Raw genomic sequence first — 27,058 nt, forward strand, 5'->3', positions numbered from 1 at the left:
ACGTTTCATTTCCTGATTACATTGTTTTTCAATATAGTCCGTTGTCTTCACGGGATTGGGATCAGCCCTCAATTTCCTGTCAGCTACTCTGATGATTCTCAGAATTTTCGTCTTCCAAGAGAAAGAGACGAAAGATGGAAAGCCTTACTACTACGTCTCCGAGGGAATGTTGGTTTTCTGGACGTGCGGTAAGCAGATGAATAATTATTCATTATTTTAAATAAAGATTATGGTATTTACATAATGTTAAGTTTTTTAAGCATGCTCCATCACCATGCTTCTGGACGTGGCATGTAATTCTTCACCAGAAGTAATCGAGACGCACAGTTCAACTGATGATGAGGACGAGGATGAAGATGGAGTCAGGAGGAAGTCGCGATACACCGAGACCACCTGATGATCCATAAATCTTTCAAAGATAATGAGAAATAGAGGTCTTAAGAAATATCCAGAAGTAAATAACATTCCTGACTGAACATTTGCTCTTTCTATTCTCACTGTTTCCATTATATCTGATTATGATAATGTAAGAAATAATCATTGAAGAGAAGAAAAATCAGCCACTCATTATTGAATCATTGGCGTCCAACTTCGTACTGAAATTCAGTCTCGGCTCATGACATCGCCGAAATATTTCACGCCAAGGAATATGTCAAAGACCATGACAACAGCAGTGACTAAAAATGAAAATGCACTTTAGAATATTAAAAAAATTACAGAGAATCTCACGTCTTGTCAATAGCTTTACTCTGCTCTATATTTACGCTGGCTGAACAAACCCGAGAGAATGATGCCCAGATGAAGATCGAGCATTGAGTTTTGTCCGCCTGACACATCTTGAACTTCTTCGTAGTTACGAAACGCCATGATACTGCCAATCACAAATACGACGACGCCAATAATCGTGAACCTCAATTCCTTTGAGAAGAATTTCTTTTATAAGACATTGCAGCTTCCAATTTTCCGGCAGGACTCATTCTATTCTTTTTTACTGTCAACTAACGATGAGATGATGTGGCTGCTCTAGGACGTAGGCTAGCAAAATAACCGTCAACAAAATCATATACGTTCCTGTGTCTATACAAAACACCATCGTCAAGCTATTTGGCCAGGTGAATCTATCCTGAAGCAATACCAAGACGAAACCAACCAGGACTAGGACCTGCTCAAAAATTGCAAATGATTGTAAATTTCGCGAAAAGTATTTCCTTTCACCACAGAAACAGGCGTTTGGCAGAATCATGGTTTTGAGCACAATACCAGCTCTATAATCTTCAGCACAAAGTTGGGATTTTTCAGAAGCTCCGACGCCCTCGCGACCATTTTTGCAAAGACCGTTGAGAAACGCGATGCGGGTGTGCAATAAAAAGGTACTGTTTCATACCTACACAGAATAAATATTTTGCGTAAAGGTCCTTCGCTCTGACTTATTGTTCGCGCCTGCCACAAGCCGACTCGACGCCAAAACAAAACTGAACCTTTGCAAAAGTCACGTGCCAATGCGGTACTAAATCTTCGACAGCTGATGATAATTCCAACCTTCGCCATTTCTCATTTACAACATTTTTTTTTCCTTTGTTTTTTGTGCATTCTTCGTTAATGAATAAAATGAGTTTATCAGCCTTTCAAAAATGTGTCAATGCTCTGTGCTCGGCGTAGAACTGCACGTGAAAGTCTTGACTGATTGATGGACTTATCCTTGGCGTGTAAATTCATTTCCTTGGTGAGATAACCCGCACTGGCTAAAAACCGCAATATATATGTATATATCCATGGATCAACCTCCGCTTACATTTCACATTTGGTTTTCTAACTCGATATATCCTAGTGCTGTTGTTGTCTAGCCTCCTACGGCTATGTCCAACCAGTCCTCGTCTTCTATCCGAACTGGATCAGGATCCTGTTACCAACATTTGTTAGCGGGTACATAATCGTCAACTTCTCCGAAATATCGGTAAACGCAATGGGGTATCCACATACATTCATTGTGAGTGCCTCGTCTCACGTGTCTACATACAAAGTGAACTGTGAACTTGACTGCATAATAAACCTGTCAGTTAAATTCTCCAAGTGCATTATAACCCCATTCACTAATCTTTCCAAGTGTAGGAAACGGTGCTTGCCGGTCTCGGATGCATCCTGAGTTTCATATGCGGGGTGTTCGAGATGTACCAATGGGCATCGTGGTTCACCAGCGTAGTAGGAGATGCCAAAACAATTGGGTAAGACGTTGAAGATGCTTTTTGCCAAGTCACAGTGTCTTCTAGTCTCGATGCCTGATTTTTGGGGATTTTCAGGTGGCAAGAACTGCTCTTGGCCATTTCGTGTCTGATCAACGCCACGGTGTTGTTTATAGACTTCGTTCATTACGTGTTTCAATGGCCGAGTCAGGCCTTGGTTGAAGACCCGATTAACCAGCACCATGAAAATCACAGACGGATGCCAGAGTATTTATTGTAAAATAATTGAATGATGTGAAATGATAAAGTAGAGAATAGAATTTGAAAAATGCTTTGTACACAGCACCTAGAGCTTCTTTATTAAATGGGTCACTGGGACATCTCTAAGTGCCATAATTGATGCCAGGCTAATGAGGAAATTCAAGAATCGAGGTGACGACTGCGGAAAAAAGTTTTGAGCTAGCCTAAAGCCTGCATCAGGATGAAATTCTTCATTGGCGCCAGGTTCCTCCTGTGACGATAAATAGCAGATTCCACAATTCCAGTGCAAGCATGAATACGATCTTCATCTTCATCTCGGCCACCTAGGCGGATCGGACACCGTCGGACTGTATCAGATGGGGTTGCCCAGGCGGGCGCAACCTTTTACGACGCCAAGTTGCACTAATTGATCTACTTGACTTCGTGACCGCTCTTAGTACCGGATGACGAGCACCCACGCCGTAATTTCCTGACCCGACTTGACCCCGAGTTAGCCGAGCGATCTTCTGCATCCTGAGAGTCGAAAGACAAGGCATGCTGCATAAAATTAACGCGAGTGACTTAGCTAAAAATGCATCTGTGGTCCAGAGTCCTTAACATAACATTTTGCACTTCGAGGACGATCCAAGCTCCATCTATTCGTTGGTAAATTTTTTTCCGTACTGTTTGCAACGACAAAAAGAAATTTTACCTTTTTTCATCTGGTATTCCAAAAGTTTACTACACAAATTGTAAAAAAAGTGGCTTATAAGGTCGTGAAATGATAAACAAATTAACGGTGACCTAGGTTCGCGACTTTGATATAAATAGTAAATGACTTCTCCGTAAGAAGAGACTAATTGCGCGAATTTCACAGCTGCTAATTTTCGTGAGAGAGTTGTTATAAGGTTTTACCTCCAACGTCCTTCTCAAAATTCGTTCAATTCAACAATAAGCAAGACGGGGGTTGACACTCATTCACGACACCATGAAGGGCATTCTAATTGCTTCTCTAGCTGTTAACCGGAACGATGCAGTTCTCGGGTTTGTTGTGTGGTGTCAATTGACAGTAAGTGCATGAGCTCAGCTTCACCAGTTAATCTCGTGTCAGATTTAGTTGATTTAACTGTAAATCTGAGGAGTGAAATGAGACGATGAGTTATAAGCCAAAGCTTCAGGAAATATTAAACAATATTTTCTTATGTGATAATTGGTTACTGCAGCTCGTTCATTAGCGGATTAACTCAAGAGTTTCACGCGGTATTAAGGGTGCGTTGAATTGGGGACAGGTGGATCGATCCCCCCCTCCCCCCCCCCACCCCCACCCCCTATGACACATGCAGCACGTGGATTTTGTTGTTACTATCGGTTGATAATCTCTGCTGGTGAAACTAATTTCTAACGAGTGAATCAATACTGGTGTTTGCTGAAACGTAACCTTGGCCATCGAATAAGCGAATGAGAAAATGAGAGAGAAGTAGAGAGGAAACCGCACCTCGTCCGCGAACACTCCGTTTTCGTGAGCCAGATTACGCAATCAGCGGATCGATGCGATTCTCTGAACGAAATTCCATAGTCCACCGACGTAGAATACCGCGTGTGTCTATATAATAACTGTAAAACTATCGTGTTTTGTGCAGCTGCAGGTTCTTCGCCTAACGCCTTTCGGCCCACGTGATATTTCGGGAATTCATGCATCAATTGAATTTTACCGTTATAGAACAACATCGGACTATCACTCATGCCTTCCCGCACACTGCGTGTTGCGTGTTGCGTGTTGCGTACTACTCTATGCAATACACCTACGGTTCGTAGTACGCGCAAGAGAACGCTGAGCGATTCAACAAGCTTTCATTCAAACCATGTGGGTCACGGAATACGTGCTCGGGCATTGAACGTAAACAGTTAGAAAATAGGCGGTAGGTAAATGCATGTCGAAGGAAATGGCCAAGCCTAGGTGCCTAGGTACCAAGTAACTTGACTGACCAATTATACCTACCTATAAAACGTTCACCTCGGTGGACAAAGAAACCAAATGAGTGAATATCGGTTTTCCAATCAGCAGGAAGCAGATTGGTCAATCATCATGGCTCCGATGATGAGAACTATCAAAAATGTCAAAACAGGAACCAAAATTCGCTTTATCGTGTAAGTCGAGCATGATGATGATGATGATGATCCATTGAAGAGGAAATTGCAAATTCGTCGACGACGCTGATGCCACACCTACCCACTGATCTCGCGATCGTTGCAATGAAGTGGCTCTCTCGGTGTAATTAGTAATTAGGAATAACGAAGTCGTGGACGATGAGAACGACGACACGGTCGGAGGACGCGGGTCGTCGTGATGGCGCAGAAGTTCGTGGAGGCCTGACGGCGCAGGGCACAACCGAGTGTCGAGGGGAGTTGTGAGTCAAAGTTGTGCAGCCTTCTGCAACCGATCGACGCTCTGCTGGGTTCAGTCTCGCGTGTGTCGTGTAGTAAAACGCTCGGTCCTCGGTGAGGTTCGCTTTGCTTTGGTTCGTTGATTCCGTTGTATGGAACTCAGAGAAACCTGGTGGCCCTTTCACGTTTAGGTCGTACAACCGACCATCCACGGCTCGCTGCACCACCGATTGCGATCCTCTAATTCCTGTCCGTACTTCACTTCCAGAGAAGTGTACAAGTGCCGAAACTACATCCAGTGTCTTCCAAGGTACCGCTCCGATCATGGATTACAGTGAAAACACGTTGCGATTTTTATGCTGTGGGGAAATATTCAGTGAAAGCTACTCGTAATTAAAGTTCCAAGTGCACTTCAACTCACAACGTGAAACTGTTTTCAGCCACGGGTGTGTCGCGTTTAAGATATTTTCAAATCCATTATAACTACGGAACGCCGCGATCATGACAAACGCTTTCGTCTTCACTGACTATGAACAGGAAACGGGATACGGATGGTGACGCATCGTATCGAGCACAATAGTTTGTCAGAAAAACTTGCCTTCATATTTTACAAACAATTATTTTAAACGATTTGAAATCGCGGGTTTCCACTTCGGAAACATTATTGGCGCGAAAGTTGACCGCACTTAATTTGCAACTTTTTTCTGCATGAGACGTCTCTAGGGTTCGTAGTTGTTCCCTTCTGGGTTTTTGATGATCGGACATTTGAAGCGATCAACTGTTGATTCGGGAACAAAACACAGCGTTCTGAATCACGTTGTATGTACGAGAGGCGTGATCACCGAGTTCGTTGCTCGTAGAGAGCGGAACAGTTTTTCCGATGTGTATCTAGTAGGAGGGAATTCGACACCATGGTATAAAGGGGCATAGCAGTAGCCCCACGTAACAGGGTATATAAGTTTAGGTTTAGGTTTAGGTAGTCGTAGATGAAGGGAAATTCTAGTATTCCTGCGACACTCGAGTGAGTGCGTTCACGTAGGGCATCGTCTTGAATTATGATGATATCTAATTACTGTGCACGCGGTCTTTGCAGGTGAAAGCTGCGGGCAAATTCGTCTCGAATAGTGAAGGAAGAGCTCAAACCGCGGCGGATTGACCCTTTTTCCAAAAACGATCGATAAATCGATAAACCTGGAGGAACGCAAGGCAAGACACCAAAGGGTCAGGATGGCCGAGGACCCCGTTCCAGATTTGGAGGAGTCGAAGGAGAGCTCATCCAATGAGCTGATTCCCATCGCCGTGAAAATCCTCGAAGTGGTAAGCAGGCGTTTGATACTTCGCGTTGACACGCAATGATTTCTAATCGATTTTGTTTTTCTTTGTCTAGATTCTGGCCATCTTTGCGATCGGTCTGATCGTCGATCCATTCAACTCATTTCATAGGATTGGTACCAAGACTTTAATGAAATTGGACGATGTCGGTATAATCTATGTCCCGATAGCCGGATACATCTTGATCAACATGATCCTCATTGTTGGATACCTCATGGGCGATCGTATACCAAAGAAAACGGTAACTACTTGCTACTATCATTATACCTGTTCGCACTTGCGTAACAGACTAGATGATAATTGTCGAGTACATAGAGTACAATTGCGAGTTTGAACTTACCTCACTAGCTAGCCATACTTGCAATGTCTGTCATTCGTTACTCAATATTTGGTATTACACTCTGGATGTCCTGTATTACGGGTAAAAAATCGGAGAACGAAACGAACCGTTAGCATTTTTTTTATCGAGGCCTCATTTCCCGATTTCGTCTGAAGTTTATATATATTTATGCAAATACATGAAATGTACATGAATGAACACTAAATGATACCATCGTGAAATTAACTCTGACTTAAAAATTCATTTCCACAGTTAGACAGTTGTAATAGAATCGATATTCAAGCAAACAAGCGTATCAAGTGTACATAACGAAACCCGTTTTGCACGTGTGTCAATTCTCGTCTTTCCAAGGTATTCGAGATGAAATATATGATTCAATACTCGACGTCGTACCCGGACTGCTGTAATATGCATTTACCTATCATGAGATGCCATACGCATTACACACTATTCAACCACAGTCTCTTATTATACAACTCGCTTGACAATTTCCTAGCAATTTTAAATCAACTAAGAGAAGAATATCAGGCGTGGCTCTCGGTACGAAATTACATCATATTTCGGTCCCAATTATGAGGCACCGTTTATTTGGCACATCATGACAATGGCACGTTGAAAATTCGCGGGTTACCTACGTGCCCGGCACTCATCAGCGTTGATGATCGCACCATGAATGAGTCACAACTATGCTTACTTTAGAGACTTAACTTGTCATGACCGTTTGTTCACGTTTTGCAATATGCGGTCAAAGTGCATCATTTCTGCACCGGATGCACCAGGTCGTGTACCAATATGCAATTTATTTTCTCCCCCAAGGTACGGACGGTTCACCTATTTCAACCATGCCACGCCGTGTTTGTTTGTTTGATAATCCGAACCGCGTGCTATTAAACTGAAATGGTTATGAGTAGGCACATGCACACAAGAAAATCGAGCATGCGTAGGGAGAGGCATACGAGTCCACCTAACGTGACCCAGTTTTTAACTTAGACGAGCATAAAGAGTCAAGTCTTAGGCTATCGTTCACACCGGACATCTGAAACAGCGATATCTTCGTGCTGCCTAATCCTGTTTTTCTTGCATTTCCTGCATTTTTCAGGCTGTCTTATTTCCCGCGATTGGGGCCTTCCTTTTCGTCGTTGCCGGAAGCGTGATAGTTCACAACTGGCGAAAATTTCGTGGAAACTACGTCGATGTGACCAACAACGCTACCTTCCCCAGCAAACAGTACATGGATATGCTGATATCGGGGGCGGTATTCGTCTTCGTCGACGCGGCGGTCTTCGCCGTCGACGTTTACATCACTCACCAGTATTTGTAGAGCGATCAATGGAACAACGTCAGGAAACAAAGAAGAAGATGACGAAATAAAAAAATTTCACTTATACACTTCGACATACAACGTTATACGCGGACTCTGACGTAATATAAAGAGACTCGAGTCTTATACATAAACCACATCGTCTCAGACGACGACGAACATTGGCCAAAAACGCCAAAGATTTTTTTTTACCCGTTTATACCTCTAAATTAGTCCCGTTGTCAGTATAATTAATAAATTAAGTAATGTATTAATTAGCTTGTAGGTGTACAATTTATAATTTCCAGTGTTCAAAATCGTTTTTCCTCTTTCACTATCGTTAATCTGTTCATCAATTGTTATTTATTAATAATATAGGTTTGTTAGTTACCATAATTCAGAGTAAGCACACACCTTATATTGCCTTATCGCTACATCATGCTGTTACACGCATAAGCCGTAAACTTCATACGACACATTTCACTTGAAACATGTTTCAACAGTTTTAATAACAACCGATAACTAGTCCACAACTGTAATAATTGTTCGCTGTGCGCCATATACTTTCAGCCCTATAAAAAAATCTATGTATCAATCGCAGCTATTATTACATACTATTTGTTTCATTTTCACCTCGCTAGTGTTCGCATCGAGCTCGCAATGCTCGCACAGTAACCATAAAGAAAGTCAATGCGCTTTTCAACATTGAGTATCCCACGCAATTTGTATTTAATTACCTCACCTTTTGAGAACTCGTGTTAAAAAACAAAGTCCGTCACGTTTTCAACGTAACGAAAATTCGAGCACTGAAATATTGATAGATTCGATTTAATACAAAAAAATATTATTCGATAATTTACTTATACAGGTATATTGTTATTATTATTATTATTATTATTATTATTATTATTATTATTATTTCAACGTAGCACATATGACAATTTCGTCCACATCCTATAAGGGTATGCCTCATTGTGCCTTACGTTAGGGGTCGTAACATGTTCCACTGTTAAACAACGTACTGAAAAAGGCATGATAATTATCTACCAATGGTTGAATCTGTATTTATACTATACATTGTATGTAGATTGTTATAAGACGTACAACGCGCTATAATACATATATTATACAATATAATATATATATACATATATATCATATTTTCCATAATACTTACTGTAGATATTTGTATACTCATGCGTTTATAAATAAAATTTGCATAATAAGATAAAAAATGTCTCGAATAATGTTAATTAATATCATAAATTATCGGGAAAATAATTACTATACCGTATGAAGCACTTTGGTCAGTGAGAAAAAGAAAACGAATTTCAGAACAAACTGAGCTGTTACTGTAAATAAAAAGATATGATCCAAAAATGCTATGCGGAAGAAGGTCAATTTGTTTCCAGGACTTTTCTTGTACTGAAACCATATGTGTCGACTAAGTTAATTTTGAATCTGAGGGATTTGAATAAGAATACTTTAAACTGGAGGACAGTGGTACAGTCATGATAATGATCAATCAAAGTTGGCTCATGACAACACTAGATCTTAAGGATGTTCATTATTTTAATTCCTATGTGCAGCATCGTACAAGAAATTTTGCAGATTTGCATTTGAAGATGAACCTTCAACACTCAGCCGTACTGTTACATGTAACCTCGAAATCAGCTTCAATTAACCTCCCCAAACTAAATAAAAAATCGCTAGAGATCGCAAAACGGTTTGAGAAAACTTCAGAGTAAACAAATTTGCAAAATGTATCCAACGCCAGATTTCGACGTTACCGAGAGTGAATGTGCAAGTGCAAAAGAAAATGTTTCACTCTTATTACATCGGTTTATCGGCGTTGTGTGTCGCGCTGATGAGAAAAAACCAATAACTCAAAGAAACAGGTCTTCGAATCCCGATTGAACCTGAACAAAAATAATGAATCCATCGTGTCCTACTCTCAGACAGGGATGCGCACCATCGATGGGCACACTGGACGACGACGTAACCCTTCCCATGGCAAAACCCATTCGAATATTTCAATTCGTGAGTTTTTCTTAATTGTAATGAGAAGGGAATCGCCCCTATAATTTATTTCTTCAATCAGTTGATCGTCGCGATTCTATTCGGCATCACAGTGTGGTCCATTTCAAACAAGCCAACTCCTTTCGACAACGTTCCAGCAATTCTACTGACCCTTCTCTTCGGCAGTTTCCTGTTCATCGCTTTAATCGATATCATAAGCCAGTTTGGCGGAGATCCGATACCTGACACGCCGGTAATTCTCCACTAGTTTTGGTCCACATTTTTATTTTTTACTGAAGATTTTTTTAGCCCAGTCTTGTCTAAGAATGGCAGAAATCTTGGCTCGATTTAACTAGCGTATCGCTGTTTCAGATGTTCCTTTTCGGTGTCGTTGGCACTTTATCGTTCCTGATCGCTGCAGGTGGTATTTTTTTTATTTGGTGGAGAAGATCATCCTGGGAACTTCTGTTGATTATTTGCCTGTCAGGCACTTGCGCGGTTTTGTATCTCCTCGACGTCCTACTCATATTTCTCTACGGCTATTAAAGTGCAGCAAAATATCGACTCCGAGTCCCGTTTGCTCGTTAGACATATAATTATTTTTACTCATTTTTGTATCCCACCAACTTTGACGTAAATAAAAATCATCACAGCGTAATGAAGTAACAGTCATGTCTCATGTACAAGAAATTGACGATAAGAGGAATCAATTTACTGATCAGTATCTAAATGTGTCAAATCGTATAGTCACGTGCACATTGCAACTTGGCAACCAATGCAATTTCATGAAAACAAAAGAAACGACCTGTCATCGCTAGATCAATGTCAGACTCTGAATACTTTAAGCAGTTAACCGATTTCTATTCAGTAAATATCACAAAGTTAAGTTAATTTAAGAAATTATCGACTAGACCAGGATCTCAGGCAAGCATCGCGAGGGAGACTGACAGAACCGAAATCGGAATTTTCTGTCATGGGTTAGTTCGAATAAAATTCACTTGGAATTCACACACTCAACCTATACTTCTTTGTATATTTGTTTGCATGATCGTATCAGCTTCAAATGGTACTCTGGCTAACGATGAATGATATTTTTTTAAATTCTTTTTCGACAGAGGGTCAAGAGAGAGGTTGCTCGTCGACGGTGCATTTCAAAAGTAAAAACGAATGTCCAAGCGTGAAGAGAAGCGAAAAAATCCGCAAGCCCGTTACTGAGAGACCGAAATGCTGGTGTGGCCGCATGCATCAAATATCCAGACCTCTGAGAAGCGTTGAGCTGGTGCGAAACATTCATTCATTCGTACTTTTTCATCGCATGAAAAACTTCTCTTCACGTATCAACTTAAATTCGAATCAAATCTCTAAAAGTTCTATCGAGGCTTAAAGATTCGAATTTTCACCCAACAAGCTCATCCTCGTGGGTCTCTTAGTGCTGAGCATTTACATGGTGGTGGAACGACACAACGAACTGCTGACGGACGGAGCTGTCATAGTTTTGATCACGCTCTTTGCAACCTATCTATTCATCCTCAGCATCGACACGATCAGTCAATTAGCAGGACGAACATTACCCGACGCGCCGGTGAGAGTTAAAACTGTCTTTTCCTTCCGTAACTTTGACTTTATGATCCTCCTTGCACATACAGATCAAGATTTCCATCAAGTTTCATTAATTTCTCGGCAATAGATGTTCCTGTTCGTCGTAATAGGATTTTTGATGTTCGCCGCCGCGGCGGAAGGCGTCTACATCCTGCTGTACCTGGCGCATCCGGATGTCCTTCTCCTGTCGGTCATGATCTTGTGTATAATCGAGGCAGTCCTTTTTCTCCTGGACATAACTCTAATGATTTTGTAAGACCTAAAATTCACCGGGTGACACGGAACGACGAATCAGATTTTATCACGCTAACGTTTCTCCAGGAGTTGGCGTCAATCCTGCATGAGGGTAGAGGAGTGTTCCTTCGGTTCTCCGACCAACAACGTAACTACAATTTACAAACGGAGCAACGACTTCTCACCGCAGGCAGTCAGGATGTCCGACCCAGTCGTTTACGATGTAAGTAATTAGATCAGCGCTCTAAGCTCTTCGGACAAGTGTTCATCACCTGAACTTTCGCAAACTGTGTGTCTTAGGATGGGATTCACGACGTGACGACGAGCATCAGTGACTACCAGCGACCATCTCACTCCGACTTGGTTAACCTGCACAAATTCCGGAGGGTGGAGGTCGGACATCGTCGTCAATACGTCGACTGCCCGGTCGACGCACCATCGGGTGTATGCGTCAGGATGATCGAGGTGCAAACGGAGCCACCGCAACAGAAGATGGTATCGGACGTCGAGTCGTTGGTACGTATTAATTGCGATTAATTGCAAGTTCTGCGGTATTCTCGAGTGCAACGATCACGTGCGCGGAATTTTTAAAAAATTTTGGCGTCGGTCCCCAGGTCATGGCCGATATGAAGGAGGAACCATCGCAGACGATGTCAAAATGTCCCGTATGTGCAAGCAACTGGAGTCCCGGACACGGAATTTGCGGTAGGCAAGATACTTTCGGGGTTTGTCCAACGTTCCTGCACCTCGCGCAAGGCTTCGGCATGTTAGTTGAATTCTGTTTTTTTCCGATGAGATGGCCATGATATTTTTCTTGAAACATGTGCTGTACTGGGTAGAAGATGACGTTGAATAAAAAAATTTCAGGTGCAGTTGCAGTTCGGCAGCGTCAGCCACCGTGAGAGCAATCCAGCCAAACTCACGTACGGAATCTACGTCAGCGACAGACCTTTGCCCTCCGAGAACGGTGTGCCATAAACCGAGTTCGAAAAAACACTATCAAGATCCGAAATGAAAAATAGATTTACTCCTTGATGTACGTTTCCTTTATAATTGGGATTGTAAATATCGTATATTTATCCTATGTTTGATAATTGAATAAAATATGCCTGCGAATTAGTTTGTGTGTATAACGCACGAATTTATCTACCTCAAATAATTGTAATACTGAGCAAACACGTGAAACTTGGCAATATGTTCAGTTTTGGCGTTTTTTTTTTTTTTTTTTTTTTTTTTTTTTTTTAACAAAAAGAAAGTGGAGGGATGAAGATGAAGTATAGATCGAATGTCGAAGTACGTCATAAAAGTGTCAAACTGTCTACCTAATCGAAGGAAAATTAATTTTCTCAGTAGATTATAAATCCAAGTATATTCAAGCTGAGTGATTCCTCGAGCTTTTGACAATATGGAACAAAACATGTCTGGTGGCGATGTTCCAGGTGATAAAAAATGGTTTAATATTCAATTCTGTAATTACTTAGGCTGGTTTTATCATTTAAAATCACTTGAGGATCACCAAGACGAGGGAAATATAATTCAAGACCTCGATAACGTTGTTTTATTTCTTTGTCCATCAGAGTCACAAACATTATACGCGAAAAATTCCCCGAAAGAGCAGCGTTGGTGTCAAAGCAGAGTACCGATTTCGTTAAGGCCTGTTAGGCTGATCCAACTCGTACGAAAAATGATCAACTACAGTTACGATAATGAGATCCTGGTTAAAACGTTTCACATATATTCATCAATGCAAGTCGGATTAAACCCTTAATAAATAAAGAGCATTTTTACTCTTGAATAGATCATCGATATCATGCTCCTCTCGCTGACAACATTCATGTGGATAAGACTGGGCAATCCGCTGGGCACCATGACCTCGATAGTTTCATCAATGATGTTCGTGACGTTCACGATTATCATGGGCATCGACACCGTTGGACAAATCAGCGGATTTTTGACACCTGACCTGCCGGTGATTATAAGACTCTAAAACTATCGTCAAACCAGCAAACATTAGAAACCCAAAAAGCACCAAACACCCTCTCAACAGATATTTCTCGTTGACTTGGTCGGCTTGATCCTGTTCATGTTAGCAGCCCAAGTTGTCTACTACTTTTTCCTCTACCGAAGATCGCGCAACGATGCGATCTTGGCCCTAATCATCTTGTGTCTGATCGGAGCCCTCCTGTTTCTCCTCGACGCGATGATAATGATAATGCAAGTTTTCGGACTCCGTTCAGTAGTTTGGAACGTAAAGCTTTGAAGCGTTGAAAAACACTTCGTTGGATCACCAATATCCGTCTGTACAGGTACTGGCGATACACATATTTGAAGAGCAAGTGCCTGCCGTGTGTCCCCGGTAAAAGCGTGACGTTACTCTACCGGAAACCAGCTTACGACGAGTACAGCGAGGAGACTCAATCGAAATTCAGCAAGTCTTACGATGTTAGCAATCTGCAGGATGATAAAAAACGCCTTTATAACGATGACCTGAGCATCTGTCTAACCTAATTAAGTCCTTCGTTGTTTCTCGTTCAGCCAATCACGTGCGACGTTTCCACCTGCGTTAGTCGGAACAATACGCGATCAAGTGCTTCCGGGAACTTTGGGACCCAAAGCAGTAGCAATTGGATAGGCGTTGGTCCCCGGCGAGAGTACGTCGACAGTCCGACAGATCCGGAGTCAAACGTCTACGTGAAGTCGGCAGAGACTCAAACGGAGGATGTAGAATCAGCGAAACTCACAGATCACGAAACTTTGGTACGTAGAGCCTTTTGATGCACGTTTCAAGGGGTTTATACATATGTAGGTAATGTACTGTCAAACGTTTCCAGGCAATTGCTGCCGTCGAAGAGAAACACGCCCAAACTTTTCAGCCGTGCCCAGTTTGCTCAGCCGCCCTGGATTACTCGCCCGAAGGAATCTGTCCGTCGGTTTTGGCAATGATTCAAAGTCTACGATTGTGAGTGCGAAACCCGCGTATCGCGCTTCCAAGATGATTAAAAAATTTTGAATCTCGCTGTCTTCAGGTTCTCTTCAGACTCAGGTCAACCAGCCAATTGGAAAACTCCGGCTCTGGTGGAAAGAGGAACTTCACCAAAGTCAAATTCGAGTATAAAACGAAGCCGGCGAATCAGGTCTGAAAACAGCGATGATTAACGACATGATCGTCTCAGTTTCAGGTTTAGATGCAACCGAGTCCACGCTTGTCATCGCCAAGAAGCCACCGCGTGTCTACGAAACTCGTGAGTGTAAGACCATTGATTACAGTGATTCGGTAACGATTCGAGGTTTTGCATTCGAGGCCCTTGTCCGACGCACGGCGCTGGTTTGATTGCGCAAAAAGCCGGCCTCCCGAACCCGGTGACGAGAACGACATTGACGCATTGTATCAGAAAGAGCAAGAAATGTCAGACACCATTGGCCAAGCTGATCGTGGTCACGGACAAGTGCCAGAATACGGAAATGGAGCAAACGTGAGTCCCCGAATGATTTTTTTATCACGCGAACTGGAGATGAAATTAACTTCATTTTTGTATTTATTCTTCCAAAAGAGAGAAGGGAACGAACGTTGAAGGCTCTGAAAAAGTTAACGTCACGACTCAGGATGAACGCGGATCTTTGAACGGGCAGCGAGGTATTGAAGAAGCGAATGTTCAGGGTGAAGACATCGGGTTACCTGGAAATTTGAATGTAACAAAGCCGGAAGCACCGTCGACGCAAGGATCTTCATCATGCGAAGTTTCGAGGACCGTTGAAACGATCGAAGAGAGCCTGGAGTGAGTTTCGCGATATTTTGATTTCGCAATTTTATTGCTTGGCGCTTAAGAATTCAACACCGACGTTTCAGCATCGTAAGGAATGTCTCACGGGAAGTTATGGTCGAGGAACATGATGCTGTCGTCGGTTCAGCTGCGTCACCCAGACTTTCAGCGGCGCCGACCGAAAACGCAAGGTATTTACGTTTCACCCGTAATCAGTGAAATAATCAAAAACGATGCCTGATGAAAGTTCTGTAAGAGCTCACGCGTTTTCATTCGAAAGTATAGCGCAACTGGAAAAGTTGGACGAGACTCGAAAGGGTCAAAAAGAAAAAGCTCCGTAGCACCGATTCCAATGAATTTCTTCACGCCGCGAAGTTCGGACAAAGCAAACATCCCTCAAACAAAAAATGCCGGGGTCTCAGCCTCGAGTACCGATCAGGAATCTCAGGTACCGGCGAGTTCAGAAATAAAAAAGGATCCCACGTGAGTTTCTCAAGTAAAAATTACCAAGCGTATAAAAGAGGTGAAAAATTAACCGAGAGATCATCTCTCGCCGTTTTAGCCACAGTGAAACCACGTCTCAGAGGAATATCTTTCAAAGGAACAACAAGGTTAAATCGATCGCATCTACCTGTACGTCGTCGTTTGAACGGCTGAGGTATGTAGAATTGTATTTTCTCTAAAAAACCAATCAACGTGATAATTCAAGGGTGGTAGCCGTTAAATCGTCTCACAAAAGTGAATAAGGTGACTTTCAGACCTAAAAAAGTGATTCGTCAGAGTTAATTGTTGCACAATAATTAAAGGACAGACAATGACTATAGATTTATGAATTTATTATCCTTTCGGACGAAACATGTCGATGCAGAAACAGTGAGCAATGTGATCACAGTTCATTTTCCGAAATAAACCTGAGGCTGATTTTGTCGGCAAAAATACTATAAAACTTGAGAACCAAAATTTTGTCTAGTGGTTTTACCGCGTGGAAAAAAAATTGTGTAACCAAATTTTTTATGCTCTAAGATGCTTTTTATTTCTTGAAAAAAGTGACTGATAGTGAGAAAAATGACTGACTACCACCCCTGAATTATTTCATGTTACAGAAAAATTTTTAGTGAACGATGTATACACGATTTGTAACCAATTTGATCGATCTCAGTTCCACTTTTGCGGAGGTAAACCGACCTTTGGGCAGCTCGATTTGTTTGCCGGAAAGTAACAGGCAGAGTTCCGATTCCGGAGAAACGACGAATTCGGTAAATTTGAAGTTTTCAGGATCGCAAGAATTTTGCTACTGCAGTCGATTCGCAAGCTATTGATATTTTTTTTAAATAATAATTTTCTCTTTTCAATTGTTAATTAGGCCTTCCAGTGCCCGTGCAATTACTACAAAGATGTTTTTGGAAGATATATATGCCGTCACTGCGCTCACAAGCATTTAATAAAGGTAACACGAGCTTGACTAATTAACTACACGACACTGCTGGCTGGTTTTTTTTTTTTTTTTTTTTTTTTTTTTTTTGATTCTGATCATAATCTTGCGTGTGATTTAATTTCAACGTTGATTTGAAAGATACCGCAGCGATGTACGGCCAAACCTGTAGGTGATATAAAATGCTGTTCGTGTTCTAAAGCGATTTTTCGTCAGGTGAGTAACCGAAATTTATCGATGAATTTGTTGTGAAAATAGAGAATTTCTGGGTAACGATTAATAAACTATTTGATAAAATATCTGTATTCAGACCCCGAGTGTTGGTCAATTGAAATGCAAAGGGTGCTGCAAATGCAGATATGCAATGTACGAGACCAGTAAAAAATGATGCGATAGGTAAGGATTTGGCAGAAATACTGTTGATTATCTCACGTATTTTTAACTTTACAAGACCTCAGCAAGTACATTGGTTAATTTTATTTTTCAGGCAGGTGAATGATACTGAGATGATAATCTGAACCAGATGAGCTTTCAAGAAAAAAAAGTTCAGTTATAGCACGAATAACATGTGTTGGATAATTTATTCTCACTGGTATAATTTATCATTACGGAAATAAGATCATTGCAGTTTCTCTGTAAATACGTCGATTAAGATTACGATAAATCAGGTGAAATTGTACACCTGTACGAATTAGAAACAGTTCCTATAACCTTACTATAGAAATAGAGTAAAAAAAAAAATTTAATAATACCATGTACATTATTTTAATTTTCACACGAGTTGAAAACTAATAAAACTATGATTAATTCGATTATTGCATGCAAAATAAATTCAGACAGAATGACACACGTAATGAAAACCAAGAATTCATTAGCAATTTAAAGAAAAAAACATTTCTACTAGAATTGTTATTAATTTATCTTTATTTCATAAAGTATACTTCAAAACAATAAAAGAAGCACAAATATGAATGGCCGGTTATCGGACGCGGTGCATCGATACTTTGAAGTAATTAAGGAAGTAGACATAATGAAAGTATATATATACGGTTAAAATAATCTTCACGAAGCCCGCTCTGAAAGGTTACACGGGCGGATATACAAAAATAATCATAATGATAATCATAATACTTGGAAAAAATGAAGATATTAAATAATAAAAGTTTCTTATACGTATAGAAAATGGCAATTAGTTACACTTAATTAATAGTACATAGTTGAGACAATCAATTTTCACTCGAGCAAATATGATATGATAACATAACGTTGTTAATAATAATTTGATAAAATTTCTTATCGCCGTCGAAATAGCGTGTAAATCGAAAAACGTGTATAGGGAGAGAAAAAAACCATTTGATTAACGTTGCATGTGTGATAAATGGATCTTCCTTCATAAATTTCACATAAATACATGCATAGTACTGTGCGGCATTACCGGTGGTATAATTATTATTTTGCATCGTGAAAAATTCGTGCATCTAAAGACCTGTAAAATACTGGCTCAAGTTGATCAGTACAGACATGGCATAATTTTAATTCACTAGATCGCGGAAAGATACAGTATAATTATTTTAAAATAAGAATAGTAAAAATCGCTGCAGAAATGTACGGATAGATAATTAATGTCAGCCGTTCCCAAAACTGCCGAAAATCAATTTCACTTTAAATACACGTATAATGTTTTTAAAACAATGCATGGTCAGTTTTACTATTTTCTTCTTTTTTTTTTTTTTTTGTTGAATAATTGTTTCATTTATACTCAGCGAAACTTGCATATCAATAATAGTTCAAATAAATTCACGGATTTATCAACCAGTATACATAAAATAAAATGCCCGGTATCATAAACTTACCGCTTCATCGTACAATTACGGAAATGATACTCAGGGCGATTGAGTAATAATAAGAGTAAAAGATACATATATTTTTAGAAATATTACAGAACAAGATTATTATTCGAAGTTACTACCTCTTGCCTAATTTCGTCCCTTCATTACAAGAGATCATTGATGCTTTCATCGAACAGTCTTCACAACTTAATCAACGTCTTCAAATGTTAGGAAAAGTCAACGAATCCTCCTATTGCAAATATTGCTACGCATCCACTTAACATTAAAATTGTACTCTGTTCGCTATATTAAAAAACCAACTTAATTACATACAAATTACTGATCGGTAACGTTAGCAAGCCATCGAAATCTCGTCAGGTACGATTCGTTTAGAAACATGAGATCCGTGTTGCTTATTTCTTTGATGTATTATTAAAAAAATCACGTAATAGGCGTTAAAAAATCTTATTCAATAAAATAATGTACGATGCTCGTATAGTTAACAGAACCAGTTTCAAAAAGAACACGAAAAATAAAACAATAATCATTGCATCTGAGGCAGACTCGCGTAAGCTCTGCTCAAAATCGGCCTGCCTCCCTTAGGCGGGGTTTCAAAATTTGAGACTTTTTTGTTCTGGAATTGAGCGGGCGCGATGCGGCAGCTGGCGGCTTGGGCGATATTTGCGAGGGTTTTTTCTCCCTCGTGAAAAAAATTTCGCAAGTTATTCTGGCGGTCGTTGGTCGGTATGAAGAGGGGCTGCGATTGATTGGGCAAAAATTGCGGGCCCAAGTAAACCGCGAGTGAATTGCCGGTGGAAGCGAGTCCGCACGAATTCGTATTGAAATAGTCCGGATTGAAGTCGCAGGCGTTATTATACGCAAGCTGTGCGGAAATCCAAGCTCTCCTGGCGTGCGGATTGTTATTCAAGTTCATGGAATTCCCGTTGATTTGATATCCATGTTTTTGAGAAACAGCCGCGATTTTTCCACGCTGATGAAAATTCTCTGCGCGCTGATTATTATTGCATCGCCCTGCGGCCGAGTTCTTGTTATTTTTATTTAACACCAGCGAGTTGATGCCAATATTGCGATTCTGCGAGAGAATCGAACGCCCATTTTCGCGGTTTGGAGGCGGCGCAAAGTTCGCAAAATTAAAATTGTTCACAGCGGTAGTCTGCCAATCGCTCTGCCTACAGACATTCGAATTTAAATTCAATCGCGAAATTGTCGCAGCTTTACCTGCGGGCTTTGTTAATCCTGAATTTTTTTCGCTGAACTGCTTCTGCAGCAGATTAGAAAAGCCATCACCGCGATTATCACTGAGGGGTGTACCAATCGTCCGTGAAAAATTTTCCCCACCGAAATCAATTGGTCTTTGAACGTTACCATCGAGCAGATTAGAGCCTGTATAGTCGATGGCCTCGCTCTGCTGAAATGCAAAATTCTTTTTGCCCCGATGCAGCCGCGATTTCTGTTCGCCTTCGTGTCCCATTTTCCGATTTTTCGCACCGAAATTATTATCGAGCTCAAAGTGAATACCACCATGGATTTGACCCTGCTGCGGATTAAATTCATCAAAACAATTATCAGCGAAGTTATTATCCAAACTGCGATTAACCCCGTCATCAACATTGTTGTGAGAATGTCCAGCAAAAGTGTAATTCTCGAACAAGTTCAAAGACTCGTAACCTTCCTGCATATTGGCAAAGAGATTTACGTCCCCCGCAGCGACGTTACGATTTTCGTCTTCTCCGATTGACAGCCGGTCAAAGTTTAAAAAATTGTTCAACGCTGTGCTGACCGTTCCAAGTTCGGAATTCGCTCCGTCAGCGCCTTGGCTAGAGCAAGCGGAAGATTCGGAAGAAGAAGAGCCGCCGTTGAGCTCGAAAGAGGAATTCGATCTGGGTGCCTTCGCAGCAATTTCCGCCATTTCAACATAAGCTTGTCGAAATCTTTGCTGCGGAATCGATTCAAGGCTGCCGCAAATTATTTTATTCGCCTCGCCAGCTGCAGAATTGAGGTAACTCCTGATGGCGCCGATCGCGCAATCCGCCTGCCTTTGATGAGACGCTGATTGCCTACCGCGCGGCGCACGATCCGACTGCAGATAAGCGCGGATGCTGTGGTCCAGGAATTCGTCTCGAGCTCGTCGCCGGTTCTGATAGCGTTTCGTTTCATTGCCAATGAATATCCTCGATGTTTCGAAGTTCCCATCATCGTCGACGGTTCCGGTTTCCTCGATCTTCCGTGGTTGTTGTTTTTTGTTTGATTTTTGAAAGGGAAGAAAATCGTTTGCATAAGGGCGAGAAATAACCGATTTTATTCATTTCGTTTGACGAGATTTCGCAGAGTAATCATCGGTATTTGGATTTCGTGTTTGTGACAAAATATTGAAATACGTAAATTGCGACAGAGAATGTTTACTCCGAGCGTTACTTACGCTGTTAGGCGATAAACAAATTCCGTCAGAACTCGCAAGACTGACCTGTGAACTAGTCGAGACGACGCGCGATTATTGTTATTGCAAAACGGCAGGGGGTCCTTATCGTAGTTTGAAACGAGCTTTATCGCCAAGATTATACATTTTATCGAATTGTAATAAAATAAATCTCTGACGATACCATACATAACTGATTAATCTTACCAATTGATTTTCTATTATCTGAAATCAGAATTCTAGAACCTAACATCTTCTAATCTAACATCATCGATGAATTTTTCCTACTTTGATTTCGAAAGATAAAATTCAATTTTGCATAGATCGAGAACAAAACTCCATCGTTATTTTCAAGCCTATAATTTTTTTCGATTAAATATAACGTGAGAGTTAAGATGATATAAAACAGTGACGATCCGTGTATAAATTGCGAAGATAAACAATATGGAAAAAAAAAAAAAAAAAAAAAAAAACTAAGTAGACATCAGAGCTTACGAACCATTTCTGCCTTGGCGAGATGAAGCCAGAGCCAGCGCCACGTGCGGAACTTGTTTTGATCACTGAAGTTAAACTGCATTTCTTTTGACGCGTAACGAGTTGAAAGAGGACTCCGATAATTGCAGAACTCCGAGTCACTGCTTTTCGCCACCGGGTCACTCATTTTTACCGAGAAGTAAGAGAAAAATTAAAGCGAGTGAAAACGAATATCGGAAACACTGAGTTCACACGAGTTTTTTCAACGGACTATACTCCCGAACACCGGTCAGCTGACTGACGACGCACGACGCCGGCTTCACTACTGATTCAGGGAAAACGACGACGGCGACGCCTGACGTCGGACGTCGGAACGCAACTTGTCGAAAGCGTCGCGGCGCGGGCGCCGCTCGATATTCAAATTTGTGTTTATTCTCATCGTCCGCGATTGCGTCGTAAATGTTACGGAACTGGATCAGGTTGCAAGTTTTCCAAATAATCCGAAGACTTTATTTTGTATTTTGCAAATATCTAAGTGAAAAAATTACTCTAATATGTTTGTCAAGAAATTTTATTAGAATTTGAGATACTCTTTGCCGTGCTCTGATTGAATTTATCTTCTTTCTACTGATTACTGATAGTTCTTGAATAAGTAATTAAACTTTGTCAGAAGTGTTCGACATTTTCAAATCTTGATAACGAATCTGATTTTTTTTTTAACGGGGAAAATTTTAAATCGTGAATCTTGAATTGACTACGGCTGCTATATTATAAACATTTTTACTTCAGCTTGGCCAGGCGCAGGAAAAAATACCTTGATACTTTCCATTCCTGTATTTGAATGAATTGTTTATATTAAATACATGAATTTCATGAAAAATTTCAAGTCACTGCTCTTTTATATTTTCCAATTTTTTCAGACTGGATATATTTTAATGAATTCTGTTAATGCTGTTCTAATTTTTGTTCCACCTTGGTAAAAAAAAATGTACGAAGCAATTTTCAACGAATATTTTATCGCATGTAAAATTTAGCGTTCTGCATTGCAAAAAGGGTGATAAAGAGTTCAAATTTTACATCACTTCAACCAAAGCCACTGGAATATCAATCAACGTTCTTCAGTCTATCAGATTCTACAGGGCTTAACGCTGATCTAGGCGGTACAGCACATCCGATCCGTACTAGCCGTTTGTGTGAGAATAGTAGATGTAATTGTCTTAGAGAAGGACTGAGGTCAGTTGAAGAAAAGAAACGAACTAAAACGAAGAAAAATTAAAAGGGGAAAAAACTAACGAGAAAAAAAAGGCTGAATCGAAAATCCCCACGTTCCATTTTTGCGTGGGAATAATTATTCTTATTCTGCATGTATCGTCGTCAACATATTCAGGGTCACTTCTCCATCTCGGGTCTTGGATTCCCTTTCATTTTGTCAGAAACACGTAATCCGTATGTGAACGGCTGTCATGTCGTCGGGATAACGAGCTTTATATACTCAATTACATCGTGCATATTATTTTATATCACACAATACGGATGTCCACATGTAGATATAAGATTCTGCGTAAATTGCAGGTCAAGTTCACCGAAATATTGTGATCGCGTATACGTATCCCGTGTATAATTTATATTTGACAATAGAACTCGATTTGCTTTACCCCGTAATTTTCACCAAATGACAAACGGTATTCCAAATTTTTTGCACGATAAAATTCCCAAAATGATTACTCCGCCATCTCGTCAATTTATACAAACTCTATCCAACTTACACAATATTTTGCTATATAATGACCGGGTGTACGAGACGAGCTGAGAACTTAGAAAGAACGTAAAAATTAATTTACTACTTTTTCATTCTTGTTTTGCAAAAATCTCTGAATTCAAATTTCCAGAGTTCAAGACTCTACCGAAGTTTAGTTTGATTGCTGCTTCTCAACTTCGTCTCCACCACGTCATTGGCAGAAAAATGTTCAAGATAAAAATGAGAGATAATTTTTTTTTTTCTTAAATCATGTCACAAATATCGCTCACCACGTTCGAAGGGTACATTCCAGGATGTGCCCAGTCTATGCTGACCTCGGCACCGCTAAAGAGCGACGCCCTCTCAGGTACGAGTCTTCTTCGTGCCATGGCTGCACCGCGGTGCGTTTTGTACGAAATAAGTGCGTACCTCGCCTGATCCTCGGCGTTTCTGTAGACTGAGACCTGGCCGACATCGTCAGTGATGTCGTAAATTTTCTGTAATTGCAAAATAAAAAAAAAATAAAAAAAAAAGAACGAAATCAATTTACAAAAACTCTTCTTCCCTTTATTTTCATTCTCTATCGGAAAAACTTTCTATAAACAGCAACTGTAACAAACATTTGATAAACTGATAAAGTTAATATTTTCGCAAATCTTTTTGTAATACTTCGTTTTGATATATACGACTAGAAAAAAAATTGAATGGAGTTTGCAAAAACATGATAAAGCCTTGTTGAGATCCTTGTTGTTATTGCGTAATTTCCGGTAATGTAAAATTGTATTTTTAGTGTTCAAAAAAATAAGGCGTTCGGTCAAAGCAAATAACATTGAGGATATAATGAGAATAAAATTTTTCAGCAGTTGAAACTTGCTATTCGTGACTCTTTACACGCCAATGTGCAATAAATTTCTTGCGAACTGTCCATTCACGATTTCAAGTAAAAATTTACGCAGTACACTTACGAGTAATACGTTGATTTAACACGCGCTATGGTATTTCAGGTCTGTTTATATGTAAATTTGACACACAATATACATCGTGCAATACGTCCTGATTATGGTTAGTGGACAGTCTCTCTTTATCATAATTTTCTCAACAATAAATGAGCCCAGTTCTGCAAGCATTGCTAAATGTTTTGAATAACTCTATAACTATGGTCAATTGCAATATTTCTTTCTTCCAACGATGCTACTGTGCTTATTCATACTGTACGTAAAAAGGAGAACGAGCAGATTGAGCTTCGGGTTTAGAATATTAATTACCAACTACCGTCAAAACACGCAACTCTAGAGCCCAACATTGTCTGTGTCTCGAGATATATATTATGTTTACGTCCCATAACTTTTCCCTCACTCGTCACTCTACGTTTAAGGTATGTAGTCAGTTGCAGCGAGGAGTCGTAGACATTCGACCATGGTAACCGTGTTCACACATACATATACATATACATATATATATATACACATATGCATGTATATTCGATATGTCATTGTTACAGCTGCATACACGATTGTTGAGGAGATCGCTATATCTAATATAAATTCGCAGAATGTTCCAGTTCTTTAAGAAAGTTAAAATTATGTACTGTAAATTATTTTAGCGATACGTTTTACGATATACATATAAATAGATTCAGAAATTCAAGCGAAATCGAGTAAAATAGTATGTATAAATCGTAATTGACGAGATTCAAGTTCGCAAAACCAACGTAAAGAAGTTTTTAAAAATAATTGCTATTTCGAAACTTGACAATATTGTCAGAATTGCAGGCTTCCCAAGTAAAGCAAACTTATTTTCGAAACTTGACTTCCAACGATCTGTACAATTTTGAGAATTTAAAAAAAAAGGGTTAAAAAAAAAGTACTTTCTTCAAACTTCCCCTCGTAATTATTTACGAGGTTGAGGTTTGTAAAGTTAATGTAACGAAATATGTAACACGATCGTTATTTTGAAACCTTAGAATTACTTCACAAGTATATTAAAATTGCAAAACAAGTGTGCCGAAGTTTTATGCGAGCCGTAAATTCACGATGTATTGCATAACGTAAGGATATAAAATATCAATATAAATAACGACTTTTCATGAGGTTGGAATTCATAACTCTCGCAGAAAAATCGTAATTACAAATCCTGCGAATTGACTGAAAGTTGGTAAATAGTGTAATAACTGATGAGAAAAAACGAAAGGAAAAATATGCACACTGCTACTATGCAAAATCAATTATTTCAAAGTAAATTATAAATGTGGAGGTAAAAGTGAATCGTTCTTTCAATATTTCGTGACATCGACGTCTGTACAAACTTCAAATTCGTGATTTCTTTTCGAAATGCTTCGTTGTAGCAACGCAATGAACCGTAACTTGACCCCACAAATTTTTACGCGTGGTAAAAATACTAGATTAAATATCGAACGATCGGAACAATAAATGAATCAAAAAAACAGGATTCACGCGATCGTTGTCGAATTGCCTGAAATTTCGGAACAGGCTTTTCTTTCGAAAATTCCCCTCGCGGTTTTCGCGAGATTTGCAAATACATACCACTGTTGATTCGAAAAGCTCATTTCTAACATTCGACGTCGTCTTACGGTTTGTAAAATTTTCTTTTTTTCTTTCTAATTGCATAATAACGATTTTTTCCCTATCGCTTCGTTAAGTTAACGATAATCTAACGTTCAACCTTGTGAGTTATCAACATCACTTTACGATGCATATTCAGTAAAAAATCTGTCGATTTCCACATTGACGTATACATATACCTCAAAATATCACGAGGTTGAAGTTAGTAACGTTATCGTAACGAAATATTGTTGAAAAACCCCTATTTTCTCCATTTTACAATGATTTTGAACGAACTTAGATTTCCAAATACGAGTGAAGTGTTTTGTTTCATATTACAGTTTACTGAATTCCAAAATCACGAAATAACGGTGTTTCCTCAGCATGAATCGTTACGATAACATTGCTATCAAAAAATTATTTTCACACATCTTCAAATTTTGAGCGATTCTAAGTCGATTGTAAAAAAAAAAAATTTTTACACCCCCTTTCGGTACAAAACTGTATCTAAAAATTAGAAAAAAAAAACTGGGCTAAAACAGGGGTAAAATCGAAACTTGAATACATTGTCTGAAAGATCAGATCGATCATTTGATTGCTCACCTTAATCACGTAGTCCGAAGACACGTCGGGTGGCAGCTGACCAACGTAAAGCCGGCAATTATTGATGCTGGCAACGACGCCGATCCTGCGTCCAGGACGAATCTCGAAATTGTCCAGTTCCCGGATGGCCTTCTGGGCGAACTCGGGCTTCCCGAACATCACGAAGCAGTAGCCCCTGTTCGTCCCTGAGAAGTCCATCATCAGCCGTATCTCGTAGACCTCCCCCATCCGACGAAATATCGGATAAATCTCGTGCTCGTAGAGGGTCCTCGGTATCTTACCGACGAAGACTTCGCATCCTGGTCCAGGCGGCGGGCCCTTCCATCCTGGAGGCGGGCCGCCGAGCTTCCGCTGTCCGTTTATCTGCGTCATATTGAACCGCGAGTCAGTCACAAGCTGGAGAACAAGCTTGCTTGTCTCGACTTGATCCTCAAGACTCATCTGCGCCTCGCGTTGATTCCGCAGTCGCGTTGATTCCGCTTCCTCGTCGGCGATGGATTTTTCGATCGGTGGTCCAGCCGAGGAGTCCGCAGCATCCGCGCGATCCTCTCTCGCGTAATTACGCATTCTTTTAGGCTTGTCGGTATTATTTTT

At 40.2% G+C, this 27,058-nt stretch overlaps 4 protein-coding genes across 6 annotated transcripts in view; 1 reads left to right on the forward strand and 3 right to left on the reverse strand.

Annotated features, from left to right (window-relative positions):
- The window catches only part of LOC124405808 (adenylosuccinate lyase), a 28,559-nt gene extending 6,718 nt beyond the window's left edge, over positions 1–21,841 (reverse strand). The window contains exon 1 of the mRNA XM_046881026.1: positions 21,588–21,841. Within this exon, the coding sequence (XP_046736982.1) occupies positions 21,588–21,749 (162 nt within the window). The 5' untranslated portion in view covers positions 21,750–21,841. The remainder of the gene's footprint in view (positions 1–21,587) is intronic.
- On the reverse strand, positions 455–2,212 carry LOC124405817. 2 transcript variants are annotated; one of them, XM_046881040.1, is made up of 4 exons: positions 1,815–2,212; positions 1,091–1,742; positions 780–918; positions 509–677 (listed from the first exon to the last, which is right to left on the reverse strand). In XM_046881040.1, the coding sequence occupies exons 2-4, from the start codon at positions 1,241–1,243 to the stop codon at positions 604–606; spliced, it is 366 nt and encodes a 121-aa protein (XP_046736996.1). In that variant the 5' UTR covers positions 1,244–1,742; positions 1,815–2,212; the 3' UTR covers positions 509–603. The 2 variants fall into 2 exon arrangements, 1 of the variants encoding a protein (XP_046736996.1); XR_006929140.1 differs by having other exon boundaries at positions 455–677; positions 780–1,162; positions 1,494–2,202.
- LOC124405813 lies at positions 4,743–8,173 on the forward strand. 2 transcript variants are annotated; one of them, XM_046881034.1, is made up of 4 exons: positions 4,743–5,115; positions 5,899–6,122; positions 6,193–6,378; positions 7,577–8,173. In XM_046881034.1, exons 2-4 carry the CDS (start codon positions 6,033–6,035, stop codon positions 7,796–7,798), a joined length of 498 nt encoding a protein of 165 aa, XP_046736990.1. In that variant the 5' UTR covers positions 4,743–5,115; positions 5,899–6,032; the 3' UTR covers positions 7,799–8,173. The 2 variants fall into 2 exon arrangements, with proteins under 2 accessions (XP_046736990.1, XP_046736991.1); XM_046881035.1 differs by having other exon boundaries at positions 4,743–4,919.
- On the reverse strand, positions 19,186–27,058 carry LOC124405804. The gene is made up of 3 exons (XM_046881019.1): positions 26,465–27,058; positions 23,591–23,797; positions 19,186–20,893 (listed from the first exon to the last, which is right to left on the reverse strand). Exons 1-3 carry the CDS (start codon positions 27,029–27,031, stop codon positions 19,196–19,198), a joined length of 2,472 nt encoding a protein of 823 aa, XP_046736975.1. The 5' UTR covers positions 27,032–27,058; the 3' UTR covers positions 19,186–19,195.

Source organism: Diprion similis, chromosome 4, assembly GCF_021155765.1.
Source record: "Diprion similis isolate iyDipSimi1 chromosome 4, iyDipSimi1.1, whole genome shotgun sequence".
Taxonomy (NCBI): Eukaryota; Metazoa; Arthropoda; class Insecta; order Hymenoptera; family Diprionidae; genus Diprion; species Diprion similis.